General features: G+C 44.5%; 1 protein-coding gene across 1 annotated transcript in view; it reads left to right on the top strand.

Annotated features, from left to right (window-relative positions):
- lrp8 (low density lipoprotein receptor-related protein 8, apolipoprotein e receptor) overlaps positions 1-22,778 on the top strand; it is a gene marked incomplete at both ends in the record, with an annotated part of 197,538 nt that overhangs the window by 110,591 nt on the left and 64,169 nt on the right. Inside the window, one exon of the mRNA XM_079505451.1 lies at positions 9,880-10,008. Coding sequence (XP_079361577.1) covers positions 9,880-10,008 — 129 coding nt within the window. The remainder of the gene's footprint in view (positions 1-9,879; positions 10,009-22,778) is intronic.

Below are 22,778 nucleotides of genomic sequence, written 5' to 3'. Positions count from 1 at the left end.
TTTCCTATCTACAAATCATCATGCTCCAATTCTCAACAAATTGCTATGCAAACCTGCACACCTACTGTATGCACACACTCATTCATAGGCACACACACACACACACACACACACACACACACACACACACACACACACACACACACACACACACACACACATTCGACTCACAAGCACAGACTGTCCCGAAAATATTTTTTTTTATGCCGGATTAAACATTAATTGTCATGGGTTATGGATTATGAATCCCAGAGTTCATGTTCTATGAATAGGAAAACACTATTCAGACGATCTCGGCCCCCCAAAGTCACGCTATGCCTGTCGGGTGAAGTTTTCAAAATAGTGTGGAATGTGACCGCAACGCATAAAACATTGTTAGTTTTTTTTTAACTCTATGTTGGAATAAATGGAAGCAGGCCGGTGTACCCTTACAGGTCACTCATCAGGCCTCATCTGAAGCAGGCCGGTGTACCCTTACAGGTCACTCATCAGGCCTCATCTGAAGCAGGCCGGTGTACCCTTACAGGTCACTCATCAGGCCTCATCTGAAGCAGGCCGGTGTACCCTTACAGGTCACTCATCAGGCCTCATCTGAAGCAGGCCGGTGTACCCCATGTCACTCATCAGGCCTCATCTGAAGCAGGCCGGTGTACCCTTACAGGTCACTCATCAGGCCTCATCTGAAGCAGGCCGGTGTACCCTTACAGGTCACTCATCAGGCTTCATCTGAAGCAGGCCGGTGTACCCTTACAGGTCACTCATCAGGCCTCATCTGAAGCAGGCCGGTGTACCCTTACAGGTCACTCATCAGGCCTCATCTGAAGCAGGCCGGTGTACCCTTACAGGTCACTCATCAGGCCTCATCTGAAGCAGGCCGGTGTACCCTTACAGGTCACTCATCAGGCTTCATCTGAAGCAGGCCGGTGTACCCTTACAGGTCACTCATCAGGCCTCATCTGAAGCAGGCCGGTGTACCCTTACAGGTCACTCATCAGGCCTCATCTGAACATTTGGAGCAGGATTAATGCAACTTGCGCAGCCATGGTGATGTGACCTACAGGTGCAGTACTATACAATCAGCCATCAAACTCACAGTCGACTCATTGACTGAAGAATACATCAATGTTCTTGTATGAATCATTAATGTAAATGAGGACCTTGTTTAATATAATCTCTTTGCTTCTCCTACACAGCAAAATCCTTAGAGTTAATGTATGCATTCACTACACATTCACTAAGTGCGTACAGGTCCATTTGGTTCGATTTCTACGCAATTAGAGTGCAATTGACACAGAGGATTTTCCTGTGTTCGGTACAGCTCTAATGGAATGCTGTGCATGCTGTGGAATTCTTAAAAGAGATTAGCCAGGCACTCACCTCCAGTCTTCCTCCTTATTTGAATGTAATTGCGTTCTCTAAAATCTGCACAATAAATTCACTTTACCCCTTGAAATACCATACGTAATCCAAGCTCCATCTGAGAATGTTGTGCGTGTGTGCGTGCGTGTGTGCGTGCGTGTGTGCATGCGTGCGTTTTCAGAACATGATTGTGTGTCAGAGACGGAATAGGCAGGAAACATTGCAAGCGGGAGAACTACTTATCCGAAGGTCGTTTTGTGTTTTTCGGTTGTTGGCATACACTAATTGTTTGTGCTCATATCCGTGTCTGTGTGTGTGTGTGTGTGTGTGTGTGTGTGTGTGTGTGTGTGTGTGTGTGTGTGTGTGTGTGTGTGTGTGTGTGTGTGTGTGTGTGTGTGTGTGCTCATGTCCGTGTGTGTGTGCTCGTGTCCGTGTGTGTCCGTGTGTGTGTGTGTGTGTGTGTGTGTGTGTGTGTGTGCGTGTGTGCGTGCGTGCGTGCGTGCGTGCGTGCGTGCGTGCGTGCGTGCGTGCGTGCGTCAGAGGCCAAGGGCTGCTGTCAGAGAATATAGACAAGTAGATCTTGACAACTCTTGCTCTCTCGGTGTGGGATGTTCCCAAAGTCCGTGCCCTCTGGCTCAGTGCACCAAACCGCTGATTGGCAGCAGAGTTACAATGATTTAATTGTCCTGATTGGTCATTTGGGTTGCGGAGGGTGTGTGGGGGGTGGGATTATTATAGATCAGATGCCAATCAAATGTCTGACCATAAACGTGCAGCCCAAATGAGAGGCTGCTTCCACATTGATTATGACTAAATGCATTAGATTATTTTCAACTCAAGGGCATCATGTGCTTAAACTGAAAGTAGACATTACTATATCAAAGAGACATTTAATCATTCTGTGCAGCATAACAAAGAAGATTGCCCATGTGAGTTGCTATAGTCTTAACACGAGAGAGTTAGTAGTAGTAGTAGTACAGTAGTAGTATGTATAATAGTAGTTAAGAGTCTTTAAGCTTTCGCTCAATTATTTACTAGGTATTTTGTACTTTGTCATACAAAACAAACAGCGTGTTGCATCGCGATGCGTTGAGAGCTTTAGATCTGTCATTAAAAAACGTTGACGATTCTTGCTGATAATGACACGGCAAGTCTAAAGTGGTAAATATGCAACCATTACATTACTGATAAATACCTATACTAGGCCTACTAGGCATGATTATCATTTAAAATTGTAATGATAATCATGCCTAGTATTACTGCTGTTGTTCTTTGACCCAGCAGTTAAATTATGAGGAGGATAATAATGAGATATTCTGAGAATGTTTCTCTCAGATGGCAGAGTCAGTACTCCTTATCTGCTCTCTCTCTCTCTCTCTCTCTCTCTCTCTCTCTCTCTCTCTCTCTCTCTCAGTAATCACTGACAAGTGTATCCATCAGCACAGCAGACACTGAGGTGTATTGATGAACTTATCGACAGCAAGAACCTTTCCAGTTACAGATATAGGCCTATTGCAGTCTATGATCATATCCTTGGCCGTGTGCAATATCAGATTGATCCCACCTGCAATCGCAGAGATCATTACAAAGGTTGTGCTCCAGAGAGGCATACATTGACAAATGCTGCTGTTGCTGCATATTTGTAATTACCCTATAGTCTAGGAATACATGTTCATGTGAGCATGCATATATTCACACAAAGGCAGACGGTCGGGCAGGCACGCACACACATGCACACGAACACAAAACCTACTGTACTACTAGAGAACCAAAGTCTGTAATTTACACATCCTACCTGGGTTGCATTTTTAGATTTTTTTTTATTTATTTTTTTAGACCACAATTCTTATATGCGACGATTCTAAGATGACCCAATGTTATTCTCCATATTAAATTGCTTCCACAACCCAGGGGATGAGCGACAGAGCGAGTGAGGACGTCAGTACTCTATAGCCTTTATAATAATACTGTGGGGGCGGCGGTGGCTCAGGGGTAGAGTGGCTGGATGGTAACCGTGAGGCTGCCAATTCGAACCCGGGCTCCCCCAGAGTCACTGTCGAAGTGTCCTTGAGCAAGACACTGAACCCCTAATTGCTCCCGATGTGCTAGTTGGTGCCTTGCACGGTTTCCGCTGCCATCGGTGTGTGAATGTATGTGTGAATGGGTGAATGTAATGCACAATCTCTGTAAAGCGCCTTGGATAAAGGCGCTATATAAATGCACCATTTACCATTTACCATTTACTGTATTGATCACACTGTATTACTGTTGTATACAGTCTAAGCAGGGGTATGTTTTAATGATTTGTCAGTGTGCCAAATTAAATGAATAAACACTGACTATGAATGTATTTACCTATTAAAGGAGAATTCCGCAGTAGCGTTTTTTTTACTGAATTCTGTTGATAATGTCCAGTCACGTTACCATGACTTTTCCTTCTGCTTTCTTGGTAGTACAGTATACCCCTCGAGCGTTGATCTGATTGGTTGGCTCCTATCATAGTACCCCTCACGCTGTTCTTGTGGTACCTCTACGTCACGTTCTACGTCACGATTCATTCATAAATGTAACCTGGGCCCAGCCCGCCTGCAGTACCACGTTTTGACCAGTACGGGAGATGACTTTAACGTTATTTGAAGTCGGTGGGGCGAACGGTTCCCGAGTTACGTGGATTACACAAAGACAGAGACTTGGTGCATTTATAGATAGTTAGATAGAAGATGCTGTTGATAACGTTAGTTTTTGCTGTAACAGCTATAGTTTGTTTTCCTTATCACTCTTCTAGTGTGTGTGTGTGTGTGTGTGTGTGTGTGTGTGTGTGTGTGTGTGTGTGTGTGTGTGTGTGTGTGTGTGTGTGTGTGTGTGTGTGTGTGTGTGTGTGTGTGTGTGTACGCGCGCGCGCGCATGCGTGCGCATGCAAGTGATGTGCATTCCATGTGTGATTATGTCTTTAAAGCAGAGCTCTACCACTAAAAGAACACCAAATGAAAGCAAGCACACACTACTGAAAGTAAGGGTTCTTTTTAGTTCGACAACCAGTGGCTTTTAGCTGACTTCACACTAAAGTCTTGTCCAATAGGACTATTTCATGGATGGGGTAAAGCCAGGCCCAAGGGGCAAACACTGGCCAGGTAGCAGCCAGCAAGGCTCACTTAATGCCACAGGAAACCATGCAGGGACAGTATACAGGCCCGGGAACTGATGCTATCTTCAGTCTACTTCTGTGGAGCTTTGTAGTGGCCAGCAGTAAAAGACAGTATAGTTATACAGCATGATATTCCTGATAGGAGTATAAATCAGTGAGAAAGAGCATTTATAACAACAGCATTTCCAATGCTCTCCTCCTCCAGTAATTCTTTGAAACACATTCTCCTACTTGAACCCAAGCCCAATCTCCCCTAGATTCAAATTGTCCTTTAACGATGAATCTGTTACTTGTGTTAGCAGCGGAAATAGTTTTTCTGTCAATTTAAGATAATAATGGAACGAATGGATGAAACGGCCAAAACATTAATTGTGTGGTTTGATAGCATCTGTTAGAGACACATGCTGGAAGATTATCTGGATTAGAGGGTCTGCTAAATGCCCAAATTGTAGTACATTGTATTAGAACGGAGGGATGCTGTGAGGATGAAAACAAGATTTGACAAGGCTTCATTAACCATGTTAAACTAATCATATCGTCTCTGTCGGGTGGAAACCGGAAGATGTGTGTGATGTCTATTTCATTCACAAAGCTCTTGTAAATATTTTTAATTTGTGCTATCCTATATTACAATTGGCTACTGGGAGGGCGGGCCTAAGGGCATAAAAGGGACATGGACTTACAGATATCTCCATATATGGGCATAAAAGGGACCCAGGTAGACAGACGGAAACAGACATTTTCATATAGTGGCAGCAGCAGACTTGTGAGGGCGGCCCAATCTCTAGTAATTCTAAAACCCCACAGACAAACGTAACCACTTTAACCGTTAGCTGAGGAGGCTTTTACAGAACACCTGTAAACACCTCCCATAGAGCATGTGTGTGAAGCTATTGCAATGTACTTCCAATGACCTCTAGAATACATTTGCAATTCTCATTTTAATTTCTTTACCGGCTGAACCGCAATGTTGAGTAGAGGGCATTTGTAATCTTGAGCGCCAATTTGGTCAAATATAGCATTCTTTGCATAAATACACCTTAAGGTACTCATCAATCAGGACTCCACTGACTGAACTGCAGGGAGACATAGTGTACCTTGAGCATTTTAAATCCACCTAACAGACTGCACAGTGAAACCCTTATGCTATAAATTAACCCTTATGAGATCTATTTGGTTCCATTTGCACTCTCTTAGACTTACACTCAGGATTTTACAGTTTGTGTATTCACGGTACTCTGTAACCCATCCATAAATCACCATCTCCCTACAATTTATCTAGTAATAATAATCACAGAGGCCCATCCCACCTGCCATAGTTCTGGTGTTGCAGCTGAGTGTGACAGGCAATGACTTAAGCATGACTTGTATTGCCCCTTGCCCGTATACGCATGCCTCATAATAAATACATTATCATAGCATTAGCGTGGAGGGCTGTGAACCCCTCTAAATCAATCACCTGGGAGGCTAGCTTTGATGCTGCGCAGACAGCTGCAGAGGATGTGGGGCCACGCTATAGTGCTCCTCTCCCCTCCCTCCTTGTGAGGGAAATTAGGAAGGTAGTTAATCAAATGTTAATTAGCATACCACTCTGTCATTGTAGATCATAACAGCAGCCCATGTGGCAAGAATACCTAGTCTACTGTATATTGTTACTTGCCATGTGAAAATATGGTACGTTCTGTGTCTGTATAAGTACAGTTGTGTCAGAAAATATGGCATTTGTAACTGTTTTTCCTCATTAACTGATATACATACTGTAGTGACACACCAATGGAACATTGCTTTTCACCACGTTTACTACTATACTATTTTACATATATTTATATAAAATTAATCTGAGCACTTTCACATCAAAATCACACCTGTATGAAGTGAGGGGCTCTCTTATCATCATATCATCATACATCATCTCATGAACAACTGAATTTATCTGATTGATTAGCCGATTTGCGTGTCTACATAATGACGTTGCCACAAATTTACGTCATATTTGATGGACGTATGACCTAATTTCTCCTTTCATTGTCAATGGCAAATATTGAGACGCGTGGGGACAAAAGCTGTACATAGGAGGCCCTCAAAAATAGCATAGAACTAGAAAATCACACCTGTGTGAAGTGAGGGGTACATCGTCTTATCATCGTACTGATTCGTACATCATCATGACGAAAATAGACACTATGCCGATTTGCTCAGACACTATGACGTAGAATTCTCCATTCATTGTCAATGGGAATTTTGTTTGTGTAGAACGGAAATCTACACTAATAGCTGAATATAGGAGGGGCTAGGGCCCCTCAAAAATATCATAGAACTAGTGTTCCTGAAGAAACAGTGTGCAGGGCTCGAGTAGCCCTCTACTCGATGATGATGGATTGACCCACACAACGTCACAGCCCCCCCTCACTCTGTCTTCCTATTGGTTGACCCACATGATGTCAGAGGGCAAATGCCAAACGGCCCTGGGAATAATTACGATTAACAATAGTGGACTCGCTACTCGAGCACACACTGAGCAAAGAGTACAGTGTGTCATCAAACTCAGTCCACTGCCTTATAGTGGAGAGAGAGCCAGGGAGTGAATGATGAAGACTAATAAGACCTGCATTTTTGACAGCCCATCAATTAGGTCTGAAATAACAGGAGGTCCATAACCAGTTGATAGTCTGTGAAATAGGATAATTAAACACAAGTTTCAGCCTACGGACTTCATTACACGGACTACGCTGTGTAATGAAGAGTGGGCCATGGTGCTCCTTTGAAGAGTGGGCCATGGTGCTCCTTATAGATTGGGCCATGGTGCTCCTTTGAAGAGTGGGCCATGGTGCTCCTTATAGATTGGGCCATGGTGCTCCTTTGAAGAGTGGGCCATGGTGCTCCTTATAGATTGGGCCATGGTGCTCCTTTGAAGAGTGGGCCATGGTGCTCCTTATAGAGTGGGCCATGGTGCTCCTTATAGAGTGGGCCATGGTGCTCCTTATAGAGTGGGCCATGGTGCTCCTTATAGAGTGGGCCATGGTGCTCCTTATAGAGTGGGCCATGGTGCTCCTTTGAAGAGTGGGCCATGGTGCTCATTTGAAGAGTGGGCCATGGTGCTCCTTTGAAGAGTGAGTCATGGTGCTCATTTGAATCTATACAGTGTTGTTGGCCATCATGGTGGCTGAAGCCAGAGCCATAGAGTTACGACACTGAGGGGGCAGAAAACAGCCCGGTCACGTGGTTCAATAACTCGTTTGTCACTATAAAGCCCATAGACAATGCATTCCATCAACCTTCTGTTCAGCCCTTTGTCACTATTCGCCAATCAAAGTCATTGGACTGGCCCCATGCATGAAGTGAACGGAGTTGTCGTAACTCTATCTTACTCTATGGCTCTGGCTGAAGCGTAATTTACACTTGTTGGTCATGTGACTGTGTCACTGGCTGAAAATAATATGTGCGTGTGCGTGCACGTGCGCGCGCGTGTGTGTGTGTGTGTGTGTGTGTGTGTGTGTGTGTGTGTGTGTGTGTGTGTGTGTTGCTCCACAACCTTTTACCAAGGTCAGATACTGTCATTCACACAACTGGTGGTGGCTGAGATTGTGCTGTATTTTCCACTACACTACATACATTATAGACCATCCGATCTGTATTTGAACTAATGCTGTACCTCTGCATTGATAAGCGTAGCTGTATTTCCTACATTAAATACACGCATGTCGCACGCACGCACGCACGCATGCACGCACGCACGCACGCACGCACGCACGCACGCACGCACGCACGCACGCACGCACGCACGCACGCACGCACGCACACACACACACACACACACACACACACACACACGTCACACACACACACTTTCAAATCCTTGGGCTGTAATAACCAGATTGCGCAGATATGGTGGGAGCTTGCTCACTCTGTTAAAGGGTATTTGAGGAAGACCCCATTCTTGTTAAAATGCCAGGAGAAAACAAATGTAGGGGAAGCACTTTGAAAAGCTACTCACGCTAGACCTCAACATTCACAGAGAGAGAGAGAGAGTGAGAGAGCTGATCAACCACTAGATAGACCTTTGTCAAATATAAGAAAGAAGAGGAGAAGGTTCCAAGTGCCTCTGTGCAAAAACCTCCCAATCTGTAGTGCATTGTGAAGAAATCTGGGCAACACAGTCCATGCAGGTTGGTAATAAACGCACGCACGTCCCTAGTCTCCCACAAAAACTGCCAGCTCCCGAATGGCATACATTTAAGGCAATACTGTTAATTATATAAAGAATAGGACGAAAAAAGAGGCTGAAATGATTGAATCCCAAAAGTACTATTGATCTATGTCTGTCTGTCTGACACACACACACGCAAGCGTGCACGTGCACACACACACATACATACACACACACACACACGTCTGTCTGTCTGACACACACACTCGTGCATGCACACACACGCACGCACACACACACACGCACGCACGCACGCACGCACGCACGCACGCACGCACGCACGCACGCACGCACGCACGCACGCACACACACACACACACACACACACACACACACACACACACACACACACACACATAACGATTGGACTGGTTTCCAAGGAGCAGTGGTGGTCAAATATGTACAGTAATTGATGGGGTTGAGTTTGACACCGCTCTGTAATGCAATCTGGGGATATAATCCCCAGTGCGTGCGTGCGTGCGTGCGTGCGTGCGTGCGTGCGTGCGTGCGTGCGTGCGTGCGTGCGTGCGTGCGTGCGTTTTATGGCGATATTATGGAGGTTGGTATAGGGGAGTAAAAACAAGGCAGGGATGTTGAAGGAGTGTGGTGGTTTGCAGAAACAGGGAACGGCGATTTGCTGTAGGAACCATGGGGACTCTGTATAAATTTGATGAATTGTGTCATTGTGTTTTTCTCCCTGTTGCCCCATGCGTTAGAAATGTAAAAAATGGCCTTCTCAGCTGTAATGCGATTTTACCTGTGTGTGTGTGTGTGTGTGTGTGTGTGTGTGTGTGTGTGTGTGTGTGTGTGTGTGTGTGTGTGTGTGTGTGTGTGTGTGTGTGTGTGTGTGTGTGTGCGTGTGCGTGTGTGTGTACGCGCGTGCGTGTCTCTGCCAGCAGCCTGTTTCTTTGTTACTCTGTCTCTGTGTGTCTTGCTTAATTATTTGCAAGCCTTTGAGGGTGAATCGATCAGAGCAACAAGATAAGCGAGTTATCAAAGTGCTTCATTGACTGACTGTCTCCTTCTCTCTCTCTCCATCACTTTCTCCCAACTTCTTCTTGTCATTCTGCTCATATCGCCTCCCCCTGTATTTCCCTGCACCTATTCCTCATCTTCCTCTCTGCATTCCCTTTTCCTCTCTCTGTCCTCCTCCGCTCTACCCCCGCAGGTCGACAGACGTGCCCGCCGGAGAAGTTTGACTGTGGTGGGGCCACCAGCAAGTGTGTGTCGTTGTCATGGCGATGTGACGGAGAGCGGGACTGTGAGAACGGAGCAGATGAGGACCAGTGTGCTGCAGGTAAGATTAGTTTGGAGGAAAGGAGAGGGAGGGAGAAAGAGAGAGAAACCTGTATTGTACCAACAACAAAACACCAATGTGTGCACCGAATACACATTCACAACATTAACAATGGGTACGTACACACAGCAACACACACACACACACACACACACACACACACACACACACACACACACACACACACACACACACACACACACACACACACACACACACACACACACACACAGAAGCACAGATAAGGATTGTGCTTTTATGTATTGAACCACATTAAAGGAATAATTCATCTGCACAGTGACATTTCTTTTCTACCAATTAATTTTGCCTGTGAATGGAATATCCAAAAAAGGCTTGAAGAATTGAAGAAAATAAGAGTCCTGATCAATGACAGCAAAACAATAAAAAATGTGTTCATAAACTCAACACAGCTCTCAGAGTATAATCTGTCTTGTATCCAGTGTCTTCATCACTTCCAAAACACCCCATTTTCTGTCAGACTTTTTAAAACACTTTTAAACAGTCTCACGCACAAGCAAGGAGTGTGCCATGCGAGTGGCGTGCATGTGTGTGCACAAGGCTTGTGTTGAACCACGTACACGCGCATGCCGAGGTATATTCCTCATTCGTGTGTAAGGACTGAGAGAAAACGCTGTGTTTTGGAAGTAATTAAGACACAGACTTGATACAGTATATGACACTTGTCTTGGATTATACTCAGAGAGCTGTGGTGGACTTTATAAACTGATCTTTTATATCTCTGGTGTTTTTCTTGGATCCCTATTTTCCTCAATTCATCTTTGTTTTTGGATTCTTCATTCATAGTGATCACAAAATCACCATTAATTCACAGGGTGAGTAATTGATAGTCAGTTTTTTTGGGGGGGCATTTACAGTTGCAGAATATTTATTTTTTTCCCCTTTTTTTAAAGGAGATTGCTTATTTATTTTTTTACCTCAAGTGGTTATTGGGAAATGTTATTTCCATTATATCAAAGCACACTGGTTAAGTGCATTGACCTCGGTTTGATTCCCGTCTGTTGATACCTTCTATAAGTTCTCTTTTCACTGTACTGTTTGAAATATGTCAGTGAGTAAAAATCATCTTAATAGAGAGAGGGAAGAACAAACAAATAGGCAAAAATGAGAAAGGTACAAAAGACAAAATGGAGGGCGGTCTTGACAGCGAGAGAGAACGATAATGATGCTGATGTCAGAAAGCATCACATCTGCCAAATACAATGGATTGCAAAGAGTTTCATCAAGCCCTAAGGTGATGAAAGCTACTCATAACAACTATGTTAACTTTAGATCCAAGAAACAACTATAAGGGTGCTTACTGTACAACATCCATGTCCAATTTCAGCAGTGATGAGTGACATAATCCAGTGCCCTTTGCCCAGTTAGTTACACAGATAGAAACACATTTTAGAATTCACTGAAGATGTGGTCTATTGTGTTATTTATAACTAACTTTCTTGGGAGGCAACTAAATGTTAGATTTCGCTTTTTTTTTTTCATATTTGCTGGGTGCCTACTAGAAAGATGAAATGAAACCATCTATTCCCATCACTGTGATCTTTTTTCTTTGATCTGTTCCTGTCTAGAAGAAGGAAGAAGGCAGGCTGCTTTCTTCAGGTAGACAGAAGTAGGGCATGCAGCTTAATTTGACCAAAGGGCAGATTGATAGCTCTCAAGGCGTACATGCAATCTGGGGATAGCATACATAAAGGCAAGCACACATACAGTTGGGTTCCACCAATATTGTCCCTTATCATTTGACCCATTTAGGCCTGACCTCAAAATTTAAAAAAAATCCTTCTAAATCCTCCAGTTTTCTGAAATAAATATTTTCACGATTTTTCAAAAATAGCAGACCTACAAGCTCGTAGCGCGCCACTCGGTGGCGCGCTATGAGCTTGTAGATCTGCTATTTTTCAATAGCTAAATTATAACATAATGTTTAAAACACCAAAAGGGGTTTTGCGCAGATCACGCAAACCTCAGCAAAAAGAAAAGGACAATATCGATGGCCTCCAACTGTACACACTTTTATTAATAAAATGATGGTTAACATGTTTTTGGACAGAATGGTCCACATGCGTTTGTGTAGGTTTCATACAGTATGATAGGGTACGGTACCTACACAGTTACATTCACACATTCACATGTACAATCAGTTTTGGAAAGTAACTAAGTACATTTACTCAAGTACTGTACTTGAGTTCAATTGTGTTAGCGAAAATAGCTTGACCTACAGTACAAGTTCACGACATGTTTTGAGCTCATCTACTGTTTACTAAAACGTTTGACAGGTTTTATTCAAGTAACATTTTGAATACAGGCTTCCACCACTGCGCACAATTTTTCATTCATTCATTCATTGTACACGAAGAAACCCACAAACACAGAAACTCACTCTTTCATGCACGCACGCATGCACACACACACAGGAACGCTCACATCTCTTTGTCCGACAACCTAACCTTATCCCCTTAAATCCTCACGCCTGATATCAAAGCTGTAAAAGGGGCATTGATTTTCGCCCTGTCTTAGATGTGAGGCGATATTGATTTAAAAACACACATGCGCGCAGAAACTGAAGCATTTTACAGAATAGTATGGGACATGTATTTGCTCTTTTGCACAAAACAAAAAACTATCCAGGTTACTGGGATTTGCCTTTTTTTTGTTTTGCAGATGGGTTTGTGCTTAGATGTGTGGGCTAGCCTATAGGACATATACAGTATGAATGGGTTCTTCCTTATAGTGCATGTTGTGAAGGGTGTGGGCACGCACGTGTACTCTAGTCTGCGTTGCCCTAGAGCTGCATGAACTTCACACTGCCCAAGGCAGGTGTACTGTAGCTGCATTCAAGAAGTGGGTCAACAACATGCCCTGCATTCACATTCGCAGGCACACAAACGCACACATGCGTGGGCAGACAACAGTCGCGAGTCTGCATGTCTCCCTGGTCATATACTGTAATCTCATTCTGTCACAAAATGTGTGTGTGTGTGTGTGTGTGTGTGTGTGTGTGTGTGTGTGGGGGGGGGGGGGGGGGGGGGGGTGGAGGATCTGTGGAGCTGTGTGTAGGTATTATGCGAAACACAGTCAACTCTGGGCTTGTCGGACTGCCTCTTTCTTTTGTCAGTCATTGTAACATAACAGTGTTACCTTGTTTGTTCTAATAAGATATATAATGCCATGGGATTACAGTGTTAAGTGATAGGTCTTGTGTTGGAGATTGGCTCGGCACTAAATGCTGGTGGCCACTATTGCAATTGGTGCGTGAGCCAAGGGAGCGCATTGCTTGTCCAACTCTCCCTGTGTCACTTTGGGCCAGTTTCCGTTTTGCAATTATCCGTTATTTCTTCTGAGACGCGCCACGGGCTAACCTCTGTATCAATCAAATCACCAGCTGGGTTTGTTGGCCTGTTGTGGTCTCTCTGTCCAATCTCCTTTTCTCATATTTCCTTCTTTCTCTCTATATGCCCTGCATTGCTCCTTTTTGCTTCCTCTGACTCCCTCCCCTCCTCTCTCTCCCTCTTTCTGTGTCTCATCATTCATCTCCTTTCATGAAGCCTGTGTGTCGTTAAGGAGAAGTGCTGCTATTCGCGGCCGTGGCCCTAATGAAAACAAGAGGCGCTGTTGATTTAGTCATGTAAGCCTCGTTCCCATATCATCTCTCACCCTAATGGATATGGATCTAAAAAGAACAGGGTACGCTCTCTCTCTCTTTCTTCCCTCTCTCTTTCCCTTCATTTGTCCATCTCAGATCCCACTCCCTGTGCTTTTCTCCCTCTTACTGTCTCACATTCACTTGCCCGTGACTCTCCCTCTCTCTCTCTCTCTCTCTCTCTCTCCTCTCTCTCTCTCTCTCTCTCTCTCTCTACTCCCACCCCACCCCGACCCATCTCCCCTCCTTTTGTCTCCCATCATCACACAACATCACATTGTTATTCCCTGTCCATCACAGAAGGCAGGCGCACTGTTTTATTCCCTTTTAATTTCTTCGTATTGACACAGAGGGCAATCTCAGGCTATGCACTCTGTCCATTACCTTTCATCTGTCTGACGGGCGCATTGCCTATATATTCTGTACTCGAGTGGAACATAAGATGATGACAGCAGCTTCGAAATATTTCACAGGACTACTGATGATAATTGATTTCCTGCCTGATGTGGCATACGTGTGTGTGTGTGTGTGTGTGTGTGTGTGTGTGTGTGTGTGTGTGTGTGTGTGTGTGGTGTGTGTGTGTGTGTGTGTGTGTGTGTGTGTGTGTGTGTGTGTGTGTGTGTGCATGCAAGTGTCATCAGAGGCTGTGCGGTGGTAATAACCTGTCGAGATTGGCTTTTGATCTACAGTATCATTCCATTGACAATGGCAGATTAATATTGAGAGACTTGTGTGACGTGCAGATGGAGAGAGAGCCTTGATGGCTCACGCAAACATTACAATGGATCCTGAGGTGATTTTGAAGCACATGGGGTCAGGGTGTAAGGGCACAGTGTGACGTTACTACGCACACACGCACACGCACACACACACGCACGTGCGTGCGCACACACACACACACACACACACACACACACACACACACACACACACACACACACACACACACACACACACACACACACACACACACACACACACACACACACACACAATCACACACACTCTTCTTTATCACACTCACCTGAAACCTCAGTAATATCATCCTATATTACAATTGAAAACATGTGCCCAAAAGCACGCACAGGAACAAAAGGCACCAGCTACTACGTCACTGACACGCTGCAACACGCTGCAACACACACTGCAACAACACACTAACACGTCACACACTTACCCTCCGCGTCGTTGGTTCCCTATCTCCTCATGTCGCGCCGCACGGCCACACTCGACACCAGCCGCGTAACAATTGTCATCGCACTGCCACTACAGCCGGCTCCCGTCCACACTCGCAAACAATATCAATATCAACAATAAACACAAACACGCCACAAGCACCGACACCCCCGCCTAATTTGTTGCCACGTCTATGAAAACAAGCACCGAAAAAATGCCATTCAACACGCTACTTACACACACTACCACTCGCTTACAATACGCGGACCTGGCAACACTACATTCTCTCTCCCATTTGCTCAGAGCCCACCACGTGACCCACACAGGGAGGGAGACGATTGCGTGATGCTTCTATGTACAGGATTCTATAGGTCACCACTTTTGGTGTGACACACATACGGCTTCTGTTTACTAATATGCGTTGTCAACACGTGCTGAGTTGACAAACATTGACCGATTTCGGAGAAGACTGATAGTTTCTCCTTTACTACTTAGGCTGTGGAAGTATTCACACTAGGCAACTTTTGCATTTATTGGCATTGCCAATTTGGGGAGACAAGGAGGACGAGGAGGTGATCAAGCTCCACAACACCACATTGGTAGGTAGCCTCAAGGCTGCATTTATTTGCCTTCTTTTTCCTCTCGAGGCTGCATGGGATGATGTGAACCCCTCCAGCAGGCTAGGGAGCACCGCTCCGGTTAGCGGAAAATGACCGCGGGGTGCGGGTTGCCAGGTTTTTTTATAAGTAAAGTATTTACATTCAATTAAAAAAACATATATATATAATACCTTTTAATTTACGTCATATTTAGCGGCATTTCGACCAAATTTCTCTGTTCTTTGTCAATGGCAAATATTGACACGTGTGGGGACTAAAGCTGTATATAGGAGGGCCCTCAAACACATTATTTCATAACTTTTCATCGTGCTCCTAAAAAAAAATGTGGCATTGCCAATTTGGGGAGAAAAGGAGGACGAGGAGGTGATCAAGCTCCACAACACCACATTGGGAGGTAGCCTCAAGGCTGCATTTATTTGCCTTCTTTTTCCTCTCGAGGCTGCATGGGATGATGTCAACCCCTCCAGCAGGCTAGGGAGCACCGCTCCGGTTAGCGGAAAATGACCGCGGGGTGCGGGTTGCCAGGTTTTTTTATAAGTAAAGTATTTACATTCAATTAAAAAAACATATATATATAATACATTTTAATTTACGTCATATTTAGCGGCATTTCGACCTAATTTCTCTGTTCTTTGTCAATGGCAAATATTGAGACGTGTGGGGACTAAAGCTGTATATAGGAGGGCCCTCAAACACATTATTTCATAACTTTTCATCGTGCTCCTAAAAAAAAATGTGTGCTACTAGCCGCAATTAAATACACAGTTAAAATAATAAGAAATTTGCGCCAACGACTGCGTCGACACCTGGCGTGGAACAAACGGGACGAACCGAGGCGCATATATGGATAACAACACTACACGCGCGCTGCAACACAAAACAGCTGCATACAACGCGTGTCACTGTGCACTTCTGTATCTGTGGACTTCTGTATCGCAACGCGGGCCAACGCAACTCTGGGATGAGCGGGCCGAAGGCCCGCGAAATTCTAGTTATCTACAATACATTGTCTAACATTGACATGTAATGGACATGAGCTATTATGTTATAACTATTAGAAACCTGTCCACCTCCACAGAGTCTCATGAGGCTGGAGAAATGCAGATTCCACAGGACACTGGCGCAGAGACGACATGCTAGCTTAACTGCAGCATGCTGACAGATGCTTGCACGAGGAATGTATTCAGGATAGGCTGCTGGCAGATACAGTACCCCCCTCCCTCCCCCCCGAGCAGCCTTGAATTGCAGCATGGTGAATGTTAATTAGAGCTGCTAATTGAGCATATCCATGTGTTGAATTATACATGGATCCGAAGAGAGGATCTTTATTACGTTTACAAGAGGCCCCTCTGAAGAAAGTTTATGCGCCTTTAATAAATTATAATGGTGAATCACTTTCGTTTAGGCTGTGGGCCCTCCCGCTGCAGGCTTCTTCTGTGTGCGTGCGTGTGTGTCTATTGCACCTATTCTGTGTGCGTGCATGCATGTGTGTCTATTGCACCTATTCTGTGGAAAATATGGCCCGTGCTGTAAATACGTAGTTGTACATCAAATATCCTAGAATGAAACTGAATCAGCTATTTTCGCTGGATGTTCATATTTCTACCGAATGATCGCCTATTATACAACAGGTCATTTTGAGGAAGCAATCTGATTGGTTGAAACAGCCCTCTAACCGTGCTTAAACGAGCATGATGGAACGCCTAATCAAACCATAAAAATCAGCTGTGCTGGGCAGTCCTCAGTTGAGTGGCTACTATAGGCTAGCGATTTTCTTGTTACATTTTCGGTCGTTATGATATTTTATTGAATATCTTACTTGTAACACAATTGAGTTGTTTGTTTTTTAAGGTTGACTGTTGTATAATCGCAATATTGCACTTGAGGATGTGCATGCATAACCGGCATTATCGGAAGAGTTCCGTAGGCAGGGCTGAAGTAAAGCACACTGTCTCGTGTAGTATTGCAGGAGTCAGTGCCCAGACTAGGGCTGCTATAGGGTTCTCCCAGTCTAGTCTCACACAAGTCTCACCTCACTGTATGTGACCTATGAAAGTGAGGGTTTGTTGTTGTATTTAGTTGTTTTCCATATAGTTGCAGGTGCATGTTAATGGAAAAAGGTGTAGTGCTTAAGAGAAGCACTACACTCTCTGTTTGTCTCTCTCTCTCTCTCTCCCCTCCCACCTCTCTCTTTCGCTGTCTGTCTTTAGTTCTTTCATCTGTTCACAGCATTGTTGAGTGTTCACAGTAGCAGCAGCTTATGTTTTATACTCAGTGTGTTGTTCTGAGTAAATAGCAGATCATCTAGATCTATTTCCGGTGTGTGACACACCGACACACTACAAAATATAAATGAGGATTTAGTAGTATGGTCTGGTCCTTAGGGAGCCCTTTACTGTGCTGTGGAAGTATACTGTAACGCCATACAGTGTTGTATACATCACTACAAATCACTGACCTAAACAGCTTGCACATGAAGCGTTTCTAGCTGCCTGGGGAGTGTTTATGTTGTGGCGCTGAGGAGGCCTGGCCGTCTAGAAGTAGAAGAGTTTGTCTGTATCTCTGTCCCCACAAAAGTAGGCCAATCACAGCTCGGCTGCATTTAGCAAACCACAACGTCAAGCTCAGTAGTTAGACACACATATTTGTCATTTGCATAATATATATTTTTTTTTACACAAACGAATGTTTATTTGAAAACTGAACATTGAAGAAAAATAAAAGGTGAATCATTTCGTAACTTTTCGGGATTCAAATTAAAAGCATCAAAAGTAGCAGATGGACAGACGCTGTGGTATTCATTTGCATAACTGGAGTGACTGTTTACGTCAGCAATGCATTCCCCTGAAACCCCTTAAATGTATTGACATACATTTATACCCACACTTTCATTTAACCTCAGCTGTTGGCAGAGATATTTTTTCTCTCACTTTCTGCGAGGTATAATACATCCCTGCTCGATTAAGCTTGGCAGGTTGTTTTCAAAATAACATTACATAAGAGGAAAACAATAAACACAGTGATTGTCAGCACAAGTAGGCTGCTTTATTACCCGAGTGGTAAATTACAATGACTAGTCCTTACCCGTTCTGAATATATGAACAGCAAATGATGTTCAGTGTGGGTAATGATCTTGGGAAGTTGGGTTGGGCACAAAAGTAAGCTAATAGAGATGGATGGATGGACAGACGGACGGACGGATAGATAAATAATGTTGCTGGGTGTCCAACCGATAACCCTAACGGCTGAACCCATCAAATAAAAACAAATAAATGCTGCAGTACAATCATAAGTACACCATTGATGTGTGATGTAAATTTGGTGGTAATATTCTGCATATAAATTAAGTTATTTTCACTTTCGGTGTTGCACTTTGTAGACGGTCCCTAACCGCTCAGCTAACCATCTGCTGCCCATAGAGATGCATATAATCTATTAAACTCGGAGGTTGGCTTTGGTGTTTGTAATTAAAGCAGGGCACATTGAGGCTGGAGGACAGCTCTGTGCGGCGCTAGGTTCCTTGAGGCTGTCCGTACGTCGTGGCATTTTCAGAAGGCGTCCTAAGCGAGCAGCAGTCTTGCTCTGTGCTAAGGAAGTGTACAGACAGAATGACAGACAGACAGCGTTCGGTCAATTTAGCAGGATGTAGTGTAGATGATGAAGAGTGTTCACCAAACAGCCCCACTCCGAATAGTCTTAATCTATCGATATAGTATGGGACAACGTTGTCCCATATTGTGTGTGTGTGTGTGTGTGTGTGTGTGTGTGTGTGTGTGTGTGTGTGTGTGTGTGTGTGTGTGTGTGTGTGTGTGTGTGTGTGTGTGTGTGTGTGTGTGTGTGTGTGTGTGTGTGTGTGCGTGCGTGCGTGCGTGCGTGCGTGCGTGCGTGCGTGCGTGCGTGCGTGCGTGCGTGCGTGCGTGCGTGCGTGCGTGCGTGCGTGCGTGCGTGCGTGCGTGCGTGCGTGCGTGCGTGCGTGCGTGCGTGCGTAATACACACAAACACTCATTCAACACAACACCTCGTAGACCAAAATAACTCTACCTTCACAAACCACACTGTGACACATGCTAAACAAACATGCATACGTACCACATGCCATATTGTATCAGTGCTCCCTGTCCACCTGCACTGGAGTAAATACATTTTCCAAACCCATTATTTGATAACAGATCACAGCATGCTGGGATAGTCCACCACACTTTAAAAAATATAGTAGACAATGTGTGCACGTGCTTGGGGACAATGGTGGTACGTGCATGTGTGTGTTAGAGAGAGAGAGAGAGAGAGAGAGAGAGAGAGAGAGAGTTGGAACCTTACGTTGGGTCAATCGTGTTTTGAGTGTGTATAAGCGTGTGCCTGTGTGCATAATCTATCTGTAGTAGTAGTAGCAGTTTGCCATAGTGTATGTATATACTCTAGTAGAGGTGTAGTAGTAGTAGCAGTTTGCCATAGTGTATGTATATACTCTAGTAGAGGTGTAGTAGTAGTAGCAGTTTGCCATAGTGTATGTATATACTCTAGTAGAGGTGTAGTAGTAGTAGCAGTTTGCCATAGTGTATGTATATACTCTAGTAGAGGTGTAGTAGTAGTAGCAGTTTTCCATAGTGTATGTATATACTCTAGTAGAGGTGTAGTAGTAGTAGCAGTTTTCCATAGTGTATGTATATACTCTAGTAGAGGTGTGTAGTGTATGTATGTATATACTCTAGAGGTGTAGTAGTAGTAGCAGTTTGCCATAGTGTATGTATATACTCTAGTAGAGGTGTAGTAGTAGTAGCAGTTTGCCATAGTGTATATACTCTAGTAGAGGTGTGTAAGACTCTTTTCTTAAAGTTTCTTCATGAAGCCCCCAACTACCAATGTATAATCCCTTTACTGCTTCCATCATGTATGAGGGAATCCACGGAGCAGTGCCCTAAAGGCCAGGTGTGCTTCATTGTACTCCTCAGTAATGGCTGCGCCCAGGGCACCCCTCCGTGGATCCGTCTATACACACTCTTGCTGCGCACACGGACTCTCTCTCTCTCTCTCTCTCTCTCTCTCTCTCTCTCTCTCTAACTATCTTAGTCTGCTCTCATTCCCCTCCTCTCCCTTGCCCCGCTATCTCCCACGCAGCGTCACACAGAGATGATACGGGAACCCACACAAGCTAGTCCGAGGCAGAGCCAAAAAGATGACTGTATTGTACTCCACCCTGAGGGGCTACAGTAGAACATAAAAGCTTCTGTGGGCGTCCGAGTGGGGTAGAGTTAAAGTACCTGCCATCCACTGTGAAAACTCAGAGTTGGCCCGGGTACTCCCACTAATACATTTGGCCATGTTCGAGGGTGGGAAGGATATCAGCATAGGGGTGGGCGATCTCTGCATTTTGCTGCTCTAGCGACTCCTACTGCAAGTAGTAATGGGTATTGTCGTTTTTGAGTGGTGCTGTGTGTGTGTGTGTGTGTGTGTCTGTGTGCGTGCGTGCGTGCGTGCGTGCGTGCGTGCGTGCGTGCGTGCGTGCGTGCGTGCGTGCGCATGGAATGTGTCTGTATGAGCATGGAAGTACCACGGCAATACAGCTGGATGGCACTGTTGAGCAGTGACAATTTGCGTCCTCACGAAAAACCAAAATCAGCCAATCGTCTTATTATCATACAACAGCCACGGGCATATAGCTTAAGAGGTCCAAGAATTGTATCTCTCGAGTATTGCATATCTCAACCAATGGCACATCTCCCACCCAATCACGCCAGCCAATCACAATTTGCGTCCTCACTTTTCCGTTTTCACTTTTGTCCGGAAAGCTGGGCATAGGAGGGTCTAGCACCCCTCAATAATATCCCCCAAAACAATTGGGTTCCAGGCCCTGCGGTGCTTGGACCCCTAAATAATTTTTATCCCACGATTTTTGCAAACCAGTTTTTTTTTCACCCAGTGCCAATTATCTAATGTAATCCTGGGCGCTACACTTCCTCTGCCAACCTGGGGGGGGGGGGGGGGGGGGGGGGCAGCGGACTGACCTCATGCCTCCTTCTATGAGTCCAAGCTGCTTCTTTTCACCTGACAGGGGGGAGTTTCCCTGGCCGGAGTGTAGCGCGTGGAAGGAACACGTTATTCCGACCAGTTCCTTTCCCCTCCATCAGGCTGGCTGGCCAGGGGGAGGCAGTTTAGAGACCAGGATTACTGCATGTTTTTGTGAGGGTACCTACCTACCCTAGGGAGAACATGCAAAATCCACACAGAAAGGCCCTTTTGCCAACCCCACCTCGGATATGGGCACTGATGACGCGGAGGAGGGAACACGCCCCTAGTGCCCACAGCATCCCCAGCGGGAATCGAACCCAGGACCTTCTAGCTGTGAGGCGACAGCACCACCGTGCCCCAAAAAAAGAAATGAGCATGATCACATGCTCAGACTCACAGACTTAACATAGCAGATCCATGTTAATGAAGCAATATAGAATGATAATCATGCCATTAACAGGCAACAGCCACGGCATAAATCGGGGGTTATTGTTTATGACTTTGAAGTAATCACCTAAATCAGAGCGTGCAATTGTTAATGTATTCATACAGTAGATTTACTGCTTGACAATAATTATTGAAGGAAATCCAATTAATTTACAGGCAGGCATGTAGCAGTTAAGAATGATGGAAGGGCACTGGTGGAGGGGATAACAAAGACATCAAATCCCTCTGACCACACAGGGAGCTACAAGAAATAACTATTGTTCCCTAAAGAACTATTGTTCCCTGTGCCATTCCTAAAATACTAATAAAGAACTATTGTTCCCTGTGCCATTCCTAAAATACTAATAAAGAACTATTGTTCCCTGTGCCATTCCTAAAATACTAATAAAGAACTATTGTTCCCTGTGCCATTCCTAAAATACTAATAAAGAACTATTGTTCCCTGAGCCATTCCTAAAATACTAATAAAGAACTATTGTTCCCTGTGCCATTCCTAAAATACTAATAAAGAACTATTGTTCCCTGTGCCATTCCTAAAATACTAATAAAGAACTATTGTTCCCTGTGCCATTCCTAAAATACTAATAAAGAACTATTGTTCCCTGTGCCATTCCTAAAATACTAATAAAGAACTATTGTTCCCTGTGCCATTCCTAAAATACTAATAAAGAACTATTGTTCCCTGAGCCATTCCTAAAATACTAATAAAGAACTATTGTTCCCTGTGCCATTCCTAAAATACTAATAAAGAACTATTGTTCCCTGTGCCATTCCTAAAATACTAATAAAGAACTATTGTTCCCTGTGCCATTCCTAAAATACTAATAAAGAACTATTGTTCC

The sequence above is a fragment of the Electrona antarctica genome, assembly GCF_951216825.1.
Source record: "Electrona antarctica genome assembly, chromosome: 7".
NCBI lineage: Eukaryota > Metazoa > Chordata > Actinopteri > Myctophiformes > Myctophidae > Electrona > Electrona antarctica.
This window is presented reverse-complemented; position numbering and strand designations above follow the sequence as displayed.